The sequence below is a fragment of the Dipodomys ordii genome, unplaced genomic scaffold, assembly GCF_000151885.1.
Source record: "Dipodomys ordii isolate 6190 unplaced genomic scaffold, Dord_2.0 Scaffold56, whole genome shotgun sequence".
Taxonomy (NCBI): domain Eukaryota; kingdom Metazoa; phylum Chordata; class Mammalia; order Rodentia; family Heteromyidae; genus Dipodomys; species Dipodomys ordii.
This window is the reverse complement of record NW_012267272.1, coordinates 322,014-337,102: the sequence shown is the minus strand read 5'-3', so window position 1 is coordinate 337,102 and position 15,089 is coordinate 322,014. Positions and strand designations below refer to the sequence as shown.

Genomic DNA, 15,089 nt, shown 5'->3' with positions numbered 1-15,089 from the left:
TGCTCAGAACTCAAATGAAATCAATAATATGGGTCCAACACTAGACTTAAATTTTTAAAGAAAACAAAAGCAGTAGGAGATGTTAATTTTACCCTAGAAATATTTAAAGCCTTGGAAGTGGCGCTGTAGCTCAAGTGGTAGAGCACTCGCCTTCAGCTGAAGAGCTGAGGGACAGCGCCCAGGCCCAGAGTTCAAGCCCCACGACCAACCAAAAAAAATATATATATATTTAAAGCCTTTCAGGGAAGATGAGATGAACAAACTTGGACCCTGTGGCATCTGTTTATAATATCCATATGGCTTCTATTATATACCCCATTATATTTTAGTCATCTGTGCATTAAACTAAATTCCCTATTTGTTTAAGTATTTTTATCTTTAAAAACATTTTTTGTAATTGTCATAATAAAGTATAAAAGAGGTAGAAGAAAGTATTTGTAGCCAGGTGCCAGTGGCTCACACCTACAATCCTAGCTACTCAGGAGGCTGAAATCTGAGGATCGCAGTTCAAAGCCAGCCTGGGCAGGAAAGTCCATGAGCCTCTTATCTCCAATAAACCACCAGAAAATTAGAAGTGGTGTTGTGGCTCCAGTGGTAAAGCGCTTGTCTTAAGCTGAAGAGCTGAGGGACTCTGAGCTGAGGCACAGAGTTCAAGCCCTATGATCAACCAAAAAAAAAAAAAAAAAGCTTTTATGAGCAAGGTGCCAATGGCTCACATCTGTAATTCTAGCTACTCAGGAGGCTGAAGTCTGAGAATCACAGTTCAAAGACAGCCAGGAAAGTCAGGAAGTCAGAAAAGTCTGTAAGACTCTTATCTCCAATTAATCACCAAAACACCAAAAGTGGAACTGTATTCTCACTTTTACAAGTAAATTTTGATAAAAAGGAAAAATAGTTGTATTTTTGTAGGTGATTGTGACTAATGTGCTAAGATCCCACTAAAGAAATAATGAAACTGAAGCACAGGAAACAGGAAGTCTGATGAATAAGACTGTTCTGCCAGACAAAAAAAAAAATCACTATCGGTATCTAGAATAAGACAGAACACACGAAAAAAGCAGTATTCTAAAAAAAGGAATGCAACATAACTAATTTACTTTTAAATAAAAGATTATTAGACAGTATTATTAATTCATGTTGGGTTATTTTGTGTGTTACTAGGAATCAAAACCAGCTTGTGAATGTTAGGAAGTACTCTATTTGAGCTACATCTCCAGACCTAGTATCAGTAATTCAGATATAAAGCTGATGAACTTATGTTTAGAGTTAATATAAATTACTATCTTTAACATTTTTAAAGGTTTTGTCAAAATTTCATCAGCAAGTTTATTTAGAATTACATAATTAAATAATTTCATAATTAAGTAATTTCAAAAACAAAAACAAAGGAACAAAACCCATGCCCTATTTTCTAGAGGATGGAATTTGAAAACCTAAGTAGTAACAAAATGTCTTGCCAGCTAAATTAGGAATACTATTATAACATATATATATGTATATATATATATATTATACCTTAAGAAAAAAGTTAATAAAAACTGGTAAAATTGAAAACACTTAAAAATAGAGGAAATTAACCAGTTGGTTTGGTTCAATTTTTTATTAAAGAAGGGGAAATACAAGTTAATTAGATCTACTGAAGAATTAAAATTATCATTTAAATTATTTCCTCAGACTCAGATATTTACACAGAGCGCGCGCGCGCGCGCGTGTGTGTGTGTGTGCGTGCGTGCGTGTGTATGTATCTGTCTTGAACTGGGGCTTAAACTCAGGATTTGGGTGTTGTCCCTTGAGCATTATACAACTCTACAAGTTGAGCCACAGCTCCACTTCTGGCTTTTTTGATGCTTAATTGGAAATAAGAGTTTTAAGGACCTTGTTGCCCATGTTTGGATCGAAACACAATCCTCAGATCTCAGTCTCCCGAGCAGCTAGTATAACAAGAGTGAGCCATTTGTGCCTGGCCCCACAATGGCAAATATTATCAAGCATGTAAAAATGAAATATCCATTTTAGACTTTTTCCCCCAGAAAATAGAGAAAAAAAATTTAAGCTTAATTTTGTTCCATTTCAAACTTAATTTTCTCAGGACTGAAACTCAATTAATGTTACAAAAAAAAAGAAGGTAGTGGGAATAGAAGTTTTTCATTCAGCTTATGGAAGTTAAGAAAGACTTCAGAAAGAAGTGAAGTCTGAACTGAGTTTTAAAAAACAGGAAAGTAATTTACTAGTTAAAAAAGCTAGTGGGGAGATCCTCTATTTATCTCCAACAAGGAAAATACTGCCAAATGAGACAAGGGAGAAGTTGAGTAATTCCAGAAATGGACAAGCAGTATACAAAGTCAGGTGATAAGTCTGAAAAAGTAAGTGAAAGCCAAACTTCGATGACAAATTTAGGGCTTTTACTCTAAGCAAAAGAAACTGAGAAAAACTACTTATATTCACTATTCCCACTTCTTTGTATCTGTCTGTTCCCTTTAGCAGTACCAACACTAATTGGACTTGGCTACGCCATTTCTGCTCAGTAGTGAGACAACAAATTTGATGGAAAAGCTGGTACTTCAATATTAAAAACAGCCAATTCTTACATACTTATTTAGGGTAAGAAAAAGAAATCATGAATCTCAGTATCTTTTTGAAAAAAATAACAATTATCCCAACAATTAACCAATGGAATGGAGTAAGAAATAATCCAACTGAATTCCACACCACCAGATCTGACCCTTCCTAAATAAAAAAAGTCAGTTGGTTGAATTAGGTCTTTCTTTCCATATTCACCTTCAGCTTGTTTGGATGTACTTTAAGTTTTAATTTACAATCTGTAGCAGCTTAGATGAAAGACACACAAAGGTTCCACAAAGATTTGGGGGGAAAGTAATGAACTATTATTTGCTTTATTCATGTATTTGTTTCATTCAAAGCCCAAGCCACCTTCTTCCATATCAAAATATTTATATATACATAAATATATACATACATAAAAATTAATTGAAATATACATCATATATGAAAGTTGATATAGCGTTGTGAACAGCTGAATAATGATGATACATTCTAGGCAATGCACTGTTAGGTAATTTAATCATTGTGCGAATATCACAAAGAGTATACGTTTATAAATAATACTTATACAACTAAGATGTCCAATGATGTCACTCACTAAGCAATATGACTTACAGAAGTATTATGAAGTATATGGCACATTATTCACTGAAATATTGTTAGGCAGGACATTTCTGAACAGTAAAATAGTGAAAGGCCAAAATAGTGAGAAAGTGATGGGCTAGGACATCGAAAGCATGTTTTTTCCAGAGGAAATAAGATTAAGATGGTGGAAGGAAGAGTTAAGCTTAGTGGTAATACACTTGCCTAGTAAGCATAGGCTCTGGGTTCCTTCTCTAGCATATCAAAAGAAAAAAGAATGGAATGTTGAAAACAAGAATAAAAGCAATAGGGACCTCAGAAAAAGACAGTTATACAATTCTATTTTTAGGATAAAGCATTAAACAAAATTATACAAATTACTTGTTAGCAAAAGTATTTGAAAAACTATCATAAAAATACCCATTTATCTTTATAAAGATTTACTTGTATGCCAATAGTTGACAAACCTCAGAAGCAGAAATATGGTGTTGTTTTTGTGGTTCCTTTTTTCTTTGTCTTTTTTTGGGGCGAGGGGCAGTGGACGGACACAGAAATAGAAGAAAGTCAGAAAGATAGTTATGGTATTCAATATACACTGTAAAAATGAACTTTGCAACTTATGAGAAGGCACAGGATGGGGAAAATGGAGGAAAGCAAAAGAAAGGGTGACATTGCTCAAGAAACACTGTACCCATTACCTGACTTAGGAAACTGTAATCCCTTTGTACTGCTTAATAATAACTATAAAAAAGAAAAAATTTAAAAAAGTAGAAATGTTGAAGTGCTTAAATCAAACCTGGTTATCACAAATTCGTTTTGCTAGTACTGCTATAAAGTAAGAAGAAATCATGCAGAAAAAGAAGTATGAACTTATTCTCCTAATGCAATACAGATGTACAAAAAATTCCAAACTTGCCTCTTTTTCAGTATCTCTAGAGATACATGTCCACTGGTTCTCCTTCACACTGTATGCCCAGAAGTCAGCTAGATCTTGTGTTCCATCCCAGCCACCAAACAAATAAACAGTCTCTATGAAAATCAGAAAAAATATGTTAAAACACACACATGCAGACAGACACAGACACAGACACACATACATTTAAGGACAGAACTATAAGCATCAGACCTAACTAGTTGTTTAAAGATCATTTAAGAAAGTACCCTTTGCCAAGCGTAGGGGCTCAAATCCATAACTGCAGCTATGTAGAAGGCCATAGTTGGAAGACTGCAGTCAACACTGGCCCCCTCAACACCCTATCTGAAAAACAAAAAGAGCTCGGACATACCTTAAGTTGGAAAGCATTAGTGTGTGGCCCTAAGTTCAAATCCTAGTATCACACACAAAAAAATGAGATTTAAAAAAAAATTATTAACTTTCTAAAACGTATACCAGACTACTATGACTGCCTCAGAAACATATTTTTGGACATTTATTTTTGTAATATTATCATTAAGTCATATTCCCTACGATTCTGACTCCATAGTTATTTAGAAAATAATAATTTTTTAAAAGCCTGAATATTTCAAGTACCCCAGATGAATCTAATAGGCAGTTAAGTTTGGAGTCTCTGTGTTAGATCATGAAAACTTTACATTTGCCTGCCTCTTAATAGAGCCACATTTTAGTCACTAAAGATCTATGAGGCTAGTGGCATGGTTCAAGTGGTAAAGCACCTGCCTCCTAAGTAGAAGGTCCTGAGTCAAACCTCACTACTACCAAAAAATAAAAAACATTAATATCTACAAGAATTTGTTCAATTATATATGTTAAAAAAAGATCTTTAGAGTTATAGACAGTGTAAAACTATAATACAAAGACATCTACCTATTACTGAATAAAATTAGACACATTAAAGGTGATTTTTTTCTATTGCAGTACTAACAAGAATGGCCAAAACTAGCTATAAAATGAAGTTATGTATCTTAAAAAAAAAAAAGCTTCAAGGAGCCAGTGGCTTATGCGTGTAATCCTAGCTACTCAGGAGGCTGAGACCTGAGGATCACGATTCAAAGGCAGCCCAGGCAGGAAAGTCTGTGAGCCTATCTCCAATTAACCTCCAGAAAACTGGAACTGGAGCTGTGGCTCAAAGTGGTAGCTCAAGGCCAAGCTCCCAGGCCAAGAGTTCAAGCTCCACAACCAACCAAAACAACAAAGCTGAAAACTGAGAGAAATTTAACTATATTGTGCTAGGTTTGACTCTTTAAAAGCCAGAAGTGGCATTGTGGCTCAAGTGGTAGAGCACTAATCTTGAGCTGAAGAGCTGAGGGACAGCGCCCAGGCCCAGAGTTCAGGCCCCACAACCAACCCCTCCTACCCCCACCAAAAGAAAACATTAACCAAAAAGTCTTTCCAGATACCTTAAGAATTTGATTTCTTCTCACTCTGAAAGGTCTCTTGCCACTTATGGACTTTAACACTGATTGAAAAAAAGATTCTGGGGGCTGGGAAGGTGGCTCCAGTGGTAGAGCACTTGCCTTGCATGCATGAGGCCCTGGGTTCAATTCCTCAGCACCACATATGCAAAAAGAAAAAAGCCGGAAGTGGCGCTGTGGCTCAAGTGGTAGAGCACTAGCCTTGAGCAGAAGGACAGCGCCCAGGCTCAGAGTTCAGGCTCCAGGACCAGACCCCCTCAAAAAAAAGAAAAAGAAAAAAAGATTCTGTCCTTTCTTACACAATGATAATGTCTTTAGTTTCTGTATTTTTATCCCTTTGTAAATATCTTATGACTATTGGGTACACAAGCCCACAAGTTTTACCTAACACAAGTTAGGTAAAACACTGCAGGAAAATGAAAGTCATTATTTGACTCTCAGAAGTAATATATCCTAAGTTTGTACATATGGCAACTATCATTTATGTTTGTGAAAGTTTACAATTCAAAATTCATGCAAAAATACTGTTAGCACTAAGAAACCAACTGCCATTCAGAGGCAAGCAGTATTCTAAGAGATTTTTTCATATTTTCATGTAGTTTCAAACTCCTCAGTGAATTTTCTAAGTAAGTCCACTCTATTCCTCAAATAACTTGGGGAAACCAAAACAATGCCTAATTTCTCTGAACACGAAAGCCCACAAGAGCAGAACTGACTTCTAGTGCTAACTGGGTATCATGGCTTAAATATGAAACGTCCCAACAGGTTTATTATTGAAAGCTTGGTCTCTAGCTGGTAGCACTAGTGGAAAGATTCACTTAGGATGTATCAATGGGGGTTGTATCTTTGGCTCCCATTTTCTTCCTCCTCCCTCTATCCTTCCTCTCACTGATCCCCCTGCCAGGCTGCCATGATAAAAGTTGCTTCACCAGACTCTCTTTACCAAGGGAGACTGCAACCTCTCAAACCATGAGCCAAAATAAATCCTTCCTTCCCCTATGTTGTTTTCTCAGGTGTTTGGTCATAGTGATATAAATGTAACTAACACAGTTGGTGACCAATACAGGTTACTTAACCTCCCTGGATCTTAGTTTTTTTTTTTTTTTAACTTACAAACTTTAAGTGTAGTACAGTTTTTCAGCTCTAAGTTACACAAAAACATCCTAAGCGCTATCAAGCACTAACATGTTTCTACCTTTAAAACATGCAAATATAAAAAAACTTTGTAGTTCTAAAGTACCAAGATATAATACAAATACGCTTACTTGATCTGATTTCTTGTCTAATTTAGTGCCAAGAATCTATTTGACACTATAATTTGAAATAATGCCAATTCTTTTAAACTACTAAAAAAACTATCTCATCTCAAAACTAAAAGAAAGCCATTGACTGTAACATTCTGCTTCCCAAATGACACAATTATGTCCAGAGACATAATTACAAAAAAAAAAGCACCCCCCCACCCGCCAAAAAAAACCCATGTAGCTTAAAAGTATTTGTCAAGGCCTCACTAAATTATAAAACCTAAGAAAAAAAAGAGGCATATAACTAAAATAGCAATAGCAATTGACCTTTTGTTTTATAGTGTTTCTGGGCACCCTTTGGATAAGGTTATCCTGGTTCATTAACTATAATAACCCTTCCGAATCTTGGGCTCTGGGTTCTCAATGTTCTTTCTCAAAAGCAGGTCTCTTTGTACACATAAATTCTCACAGCAAAGAAAACCCACATTTCCACAACAGCCTCATTGATAGCTGAGCAAAATAAAATCTGGCACAGAGCAAGCATCTCAACAGAATTAAGCCAAAATGTCATTCCTGTCCATGAAAGCGTTGTGGTTTTAGTCCAAGTTTAATATTAAAGTTAAATGAATTGGGTGGAAAATGGATCTTTTGCTGTACCTGAATGAAAATATCTAACAAAAATGTAAATAATCTAATATTAAAATCACTGAAAAATAAAATTATTATCTAGAAAAAAACACCAGAAAGTATGGTAATTCATGGATAAAAGACATAAAAGGTCTTTAAAAATTATGTAAATAACTGAAGAGAACAGTAGAGAGAAGAAAGTAGAAAAGAGAAAGAAGAAATCATTTATCTGTGCAGCAGACTATGAGAATGAAAACCATTCTCATAGATACAGGTTCTACAATAACCCATATATTATCTTGAGGTAGTAAAATCATCTTCAAGTAACAACCCTTTCTACAGACCCCATGCCTTTTAAAACAAGTTTGAGTCTCTATTTTTTTCTTAAAGGAAAAAGGCTACTGTGGTTATGTGCCTCTTTCAATACTGAAGCAGTATCTGTTCAATATTTTTTTGCATACTAATTTGAATTGGCATAGCACTTTAAGGAGTGAAAACAAAAATGACCTTAGTCCTATTTTCAAAGAACTTACAATTTAGTCAAGAATATAAAAGAAATACACAAATTACCATTTACCAGGGTAGTATTGTAGAAAGGTAAAAAAGCATTAGGGTTTAAAAATATAGAGTATACCTGGTTGAAGGGATTCAAGAAAGGTTTGTGGTGACCATAGTATTTATCCTATATATCATGTGATTTTATGTTCTGGCAGGCAGAATGGAGTACAGAAAAGAGGACTCTCAGGCACAGTTTTTTTTTTTTTTAAAAAAAAGAAAGAAAAATAAAAGGAATAGAAAAAAAACACATCATAAAAGTTTAAAAGACATGACTTCTAAAGTCAGTCACATCTCAGCTACAATCCTATTATTACAGATGTGTGAAGCCCAAAGGTCTTTAACCACTAGCTTCTTAATCTCTAAAATGTGATATGCTATCTATCTTATAAACCTATGGTGCAAGTTAAGATTGCAGGTAAAGTGATTTAACTGTGTGCTGAATAAATGCCACTGAAGAGAACATGTAAGTAATAGGCAGGTATGAAGTTAAGAAGACACACAGTGGCCAGGTAGTCAAACTATAAGATAAGGACTTAGAACCTGATTTCAGATACTGAAGGAGATATAGAAGATCTTGAACAGAGGTGCTAAACTATGTACTTGCAGCATAATACAGGCCTGATTGAAAAGGAGGCTTCAAGAAATTAGGTGGATTAAAAGTAATATGCCAGTAATAGCCTATGTTCAATTAGAAGGTATTAGAATTTGCCCCCAGAAACAACCCCTCAAGCCGCTTACTACCAGTAGTATCAATCTACACATCTTATATCCACTAAAATTTAAGTAGATATACTAAGACCAATTTGCTGTCTTCACATTTTGCAAAATAAAACAAGGCTTCTTAAGTGCTCAGCTGCATTATCTATTCTTCTAATTCTAAGGAGTAAATGAGTGAGCTTACTGAATAAACCTCCACAAGATGGCACACTATTTTCATAATTAAATCAGTTTTTTTCCCCCACTCTAAAACTGTACAGAATGCATCAACTATGTACTGACATAGCCTAAGCCAAAGAGTTAGTCATGAATCAAGTATCAGAGAGGGCTAACAAACTGGCGAATGAGATTAACTTAATTCTAAGTTTAACTAGACAATAAGAGGAATACAAATAAAATGAAGGGGGAAAAAGATTAAGAAAATGAAACATGAAAATGAAACTTGAAAATTTGTAAGGACATTTAGATACAGAGTTTAAATTCTTCTGAAAGGACAAACAGGTAAAACCTAAAGGTGATATGACAATTTCTGGAGAAAGGGGAGATAATTTATATCTTTACCCTTCCTATCTAAAGCCATTTCCTTGAACTATCATGACGCATCAGATTACCAACTGAATTCTGTCTTCACATTGCTCAAGATTTTAGGAGAATTCCACAAATAGTTACTTTATGACCAGTCATATAAAGGAAAAGATGGTGCTATATCTTAGTTCAGAAACATACCTACATGAATATATTGTAATTAACAATCAAAACTGATCTTTACACATTTCCTTCAAAAGTGTAAGGAAGCTGGACACTGATGGCTCATGTCTATAAATCCTAGCTACTTAGAAGGCTGACACCTGAGGATCACAGTTTAAATCCAGTCCAGGCAGGAAAATCTGTGAGAATCTCATCTCCAATTAACCACCAGAAAACTGGAAATGGAGCTGTGATTCAAAGTGATATAGAGCTAGCTTAAGTGAAAGAACTCATAGACAGCACTCGGGCCCTGAGCTCAAGCCCCTGACTGAACAAAAAAAAAAAGTAAAAGTTTAAGGAAGTTAAAAAAACTGTGATACCACATGTATAGGAAAGACACACATAGAGACAGACATGGTGCACAGCGCAAGCCAGCATGTTCATACAATCGGTACAAAAATAGTTTAAGGTTCCGTTATTTATAAAATGGAACTTCCAAGTGATAACGAACTCCCATCAACTTCTTTCACAGTTATCAAGTAAAAGAGTATTGCTTTAAGTCTTATTACTTATTTTGACCAAGGGGAGAAGGCTTATATGGCAGATTTCCAAAATTCACTAAAAATTATATAGTAGCTGGGCACCGGTGGCTCACGCCTGTAATCCCAGTTACTTAGGAGGCTGAGACTTGAGGATCATGATTAGAAGCCTGCTGAGGTAGGAAAAGTCTTTGAGACTCTTATCTCCAATTAACTACCAGAAAACCAGAAGTGGTACTGTGGCTCAAAGTGGAAGAGCACTAGCCATGAAGAGCTGAGGGACAGTGCCCAGGCCCAGAGTTCAAGCCCCACAACTGACAAAAAATAAAAATAAATAGTAATTGCCTAGTACAATATACACATTTCTAACTGAACAAAGTTCCTTGCAGTAACAAATAGATATGCTTTTTCTCTCTATTCAACTGTATTACTCAGAATTAAAATCCATCTCATAAAGAATGTTAAGTGTCAGGTTCAGGGATTATAATTAATAAAACTAGCATACAAATCCAGTAGTTCAAACAACTTACATTCCTTTGCTACCATGATATGATTCCTAAAGGATGGAAGAAAGTTTTGAAAATTAACAGTAACATTTATATTATCATGCATTTTTATGGTTACTCTATCCATAGGGCTAATAGTAATATGGCAAAAACAAAAACCCAATCCCATACAACTATTAACTAAAAAGGAAAATAAAATTTACGTACTATTAAATTTTAAATATTAAAGATTTAGGGGCTGGGTTTGATTCCTCAGTACCACATAAACAGAAAAAGCCCAAAGTGGTACTGTGGTACAGAGTGCTAACCTTAAGCAAACGAAGCTCAGGGACAGTGCGCAGGCCCTGAGTTCAAGCCCCATCACTGGCAAAAAGAAAAAAAAATACTAATAATACATAAAGACTTAATAGTACTTAAAATATCATTAAATATATGAAAGGTAAATGAAACACTAGGAGCCAATAACTGCTTTGAAATATAAGCCACATTCTATAAGATACAATAAATTTTCTTTAGTTTTACTAAAGACTATTCTTAATTTATCTCTGATAATGTAAAATCATGTATTGCTTTCTCCAAAAGATGTACAAAATATTGCATCTAATTTCAATAGATAAAAGGACCTTGCTCTAAAAATCTAGCTTCTCTATATTAGTCTTAACTCACCAATACTGCTAAGATAGAATGTCTAGGTTTTTCAAGCATTACTTTGGGGAAGTCATTCTTTACTACTAAACCTACCTAATGTGTTTTTGTAGGATTTCTTTCTGGTGTTGGTGTTGGTCTTGGTGGGTGCTAGTCCAGGGACTTGAATTCAGGGCACTGTCTCTGAGCTTTTTTGCTCAAGGCTAGCACTGTTCCACTTCTAGCTTCACTTCCAGCATTTTTGATAGCTAACTGAAGATAAAGTCTCACCAACTTCTTGCCCAAGCTGGCATCCAATCATGATGCTCAGGTCTCAGCCTTCTGAGAAGCTAGGATTACAGAGACATGAGCCACTGATGCCCTGACTGTTTTGTTAGTTTTTGAGACAAGATCTCACTGTCAAGGTTGATCCTGCAATGTAACTCTTCTATTTCCATCTCAAGTACCAGGATTATAGAGATGCACCATCACATTTGGCTTAGCATATATAATCTTTATAAGCAAAATTTTAATATTTTTCTTTAAAAATTTAAAAGTATATTTACAGCTCTCCTTTCCTTCTACAGTAACCAACTAGGATAGCATATAAAAGACTAAAGAGGAATGTCCAAGATGGCACATTAGAAACAATTAGTACTCTTCAGCTTCTCAGTTTGGAATCAAAACCACGAGAGAACAGTCCTCAGTAAGGTAAGTGACTAAGAGAAGTTCAATACTGGACAGAGTTGAGATCCAGAAATTCTGGGTATTAAAACAGAGAATAAGAACACATTATACAATGGCAGAAGGTAGAGGTAGAAGAAGGAGAACCTCAATGCAAAATATTAGCAATGGAAAATAGGTACAGAACAAAAAAGCAGCTTAAACATGCATGGATCTCCTAAGATCAGCATAGCAACTAGTACTGGTAAAGCACTACATTTCCCAACCCATAATTGTGAGGTAGCTGCCCTTAGGCTGGCTACTTTGGAAACTCAACTACCTACATTTTCATTTTCCCTGGAACGCTCAACAAATAAAGCCACACAGTCTTAACTGGCAGTTATACTGAAGTCCAGGTTGATGCAAAAAGAACACAACTGAAACAAACTGACTAAAACCATCTGTGGTGGAATTCTGGTAAGAGACATGACAGGGAGTAGAAGTCACTTTTCCCTTGAGACTGGTGGTTAACTGGTCAGTTTGGAAGCCTAAGGAAGCACACGATTACATGTACTTGGAAGGCCAGTTTTAGGTACCAGATTTTAGGCTTGCTTCTCCTCCAGCCAGCCAGGGCCATTTGCTGTCCCACCCTGAGGGTGGGCTTCACATAGGCTACCTAACATCTAGGCATACAGAAGAACTAGGTGGTACACACCTGTAATTCCAGCAATGAGGCTGAGACTGAGGCAGGAGGACAAAGAGTTCAAGGCTAGAGCTAAGCTACACAGCAAGCACCTGTCTCAAAACAACAATGAAACTGTTTTTCTTCTTTCTCATGAATGTACTTTATCATATATGGTACTGTCCCATAAACAACACAGTAAGCATTTTGAAATTTTCCTTCAGGGTTGGAGGCCTGGCTCAGTTGGTAAAGCACTAGCCCATGAGCAAAAGCAGCCACATGTACCAAGTACTTTTTTCTTAGATCAATAATTCCCCCCCCTCTGGCCCCTTGGTAAGGTGAACTTTAAATGTTACAAGAGCACCACACTGCTGGGAGCCAGTGGCTCACACCTGTAATCCTAGCTACTCAGGAGGCTGAGAACTGAGGATCCCGGTTCAAAGCCAGCCTGGCCAGGAACGTCTGTGAGACACTTATCTCCAATAAACCACCAGAAAACTGGAAGTGGCACTGTGGCTCAAGTGGTAGAGCACTCACCTTGAGCTGCAGAGCTGAGGGACAGTGCCTAGGCCTAGAGTTCAAGCCCCATGATTGACCAAAAAACAAAGAAAGAACACCACATTTATCTTCATATTTGAGAAAAGTGCATTTTGTTTCGAAAATAAAAGCCTTTTAAACAAGTACTTTCCTTCAGTATATAATTAGTGAGTTTTTTAAAATGGTTTAGTAAAAATTTCCTTATAGGACTAAGGAAGAAGGCATTACAAGAAGGCATTGTTGAAGAGGAAATATGTTATTATCATGAACAATCTAAACACTGATTAACGTATGTTTTCTTGCATGTTTTTGTTAGGTATTCAAATTTTCCAAGATAAAAAAATAATTTGTATATAATTCTGGCTCACATTTATAGTCTAGACTAACAGGCAGGAGAAAAAAATGCCTAAAACTATCATTAATTAAACCCTAAGCATATTTATTTAGGGCAGAGAGTAGTTCAGGAGAGGCCACAATCAGAAAAGTGTATTTCTGTAACTTGAAAAAAACTTTTTTCCAAAGAGATCCTAACAATACTATCAAACCAACTCATATGTTAACTGTATGTTAGCTATTAATTTTAAATGAAAAAATACACATAACTCTGGTTCAGGTGCTTGAACTCAGGGCCTGGTCATTGACTGCATTTTTTCATTCAAGACTGGTACTCTACCACTTAAGCCATAGCACCATTTCTAACTTTTTGGTTGTTAATTGGAGATAACAGTCTCACAGACTTTCCTGCCCAGGTTGGTTTTAAACCATGATTCTTAGATCTCAACCTCCTAACTAGGTAGCATTAAAGACTGAGCCACCTGTGCCTGACTTAAAATCTTCCTTACTTACTAAAATATTTTACAAAAACACATTCATGGCAAGATGATTTAATATCCACATTTTAATTTTCTTTCACAACAATAGTCTACAATGGCAATTTTTTATTCCTAAAACTGTCTACTAGCATGATATAACAAAAATGATTATTACTCTCAAAAAAGCAAAATGTTAAGCAGATATTTCATTATATGCAGTAAAATTTCTAAAATAAAAAACAAAACTATCCTAGAGTCTTAGAATTATTTACAAGATTACAGCTTACCATAAAGTACTAATATAATGGCATTTAAGTTTTCCTGAACTCTAGGAACCCAGGATGGATTAAAAAGAAAACAAAATGCAATAAAATGAAGTAAGACAAATTTTTAAAAGCTTATTAATGATGTTTAAAATTTAATAATAATAAATTAATTCTAATACTAATATTCTTTCTCTTTAAAAATACATCTTATTCCTTTCATTCCAATAATTTCCATCAGTATATAATATAGCATAAGTGCACTTTAAATTTAAAAATGTTACACATTTTTTCCAGGAAAACACAACACAAAGAAGTTATGCACATGTACCCCCATGTATATTAAAGGCCATACATTATATTTTTTTTTAGGGGACCTAATTTTACTTGTTCAGCAGTATCTTCTCTTACCAAGTGCCACAGCTTGATTAGGCTATATTGGTGCTTATTTCCTTTACTACTAGGTTATAACCAACATTTAACTTATATAATAAAAGGAAAGAAATATAATCATCTTTACCTGATATTTTAAAACATAGGTAAGTTAGTATGAGTTAGCATGTATTACATGCATTTACTGAAGAAGTAAAATAAAATCTCTAGATTACACTGAAATCTTGGAAAACAAAGTATAATTTTAAAAGATTCTCACCTGTCTGAACATCAATAACCATCTGATGGCCACCTCTCATTCCTGGTCGGTTATCTTCTCCATCACCTGAAGCAAAACAGTATTTTCTCTTGCAAGAGTAATAAATAACTAAGCATGGAGAGTAACTTCAATCTTATGGTTAAAAAAAAAGAAAAACTAAAAACCTTCACTTGTTCTTTCAAACTTCATAAAGGAATTTCTTTTAAAATAAATAAAGAATTTCAAAGAAGAAACATTACATCTTAAACTTTTGTTAAAAATAAGTATCTTTTTCCTTCTTTCAATTGCTTTCAGGCAATTAATGCAATTCAAAGCTACTTTTTCTTTTTTTGTGCCAGACCTGTGCTTGAAATCCAGGATTAGATGCTGTCCCTGAGCTTTTGTGCCCAAGGCTAGTACTCTATACTACTTGACCTCCACTTCCAACATTCTGGTGGTTAATTGGACATTAGTCTCACGGA

General features: G+C 35.2%; 1 protein-coding gene across 1 annotated transcript in view; it reads right to left on the bottom strand.

Annotated features, from left to right (window-relative positions):
- The window catches only part of Mkln1 (muskelin 1, intracellular mediator containing kelch motifs), a 165,013-nt gene that overhangs the window by 35,904 nt on the left and 114,020 nt on the right, over positions 1-15,089 (bottom strand). The window contains exons 8-9 of the mRNA XM_013021687.1: positions 14,629-14,694; positions 4,061-4,173 (exon numbers count right to left, since the gene is read on the bottom strand). Of these exons, the coding sequence (XP_012877141.1) occupies positions 4,061-4,173; positions 14,629-14,694 (179 nt within the window). The remainder of the gene's footprint in view (positions 1-4,060; positions 4,174-14,628; positions 14,695-15,089) is intronic.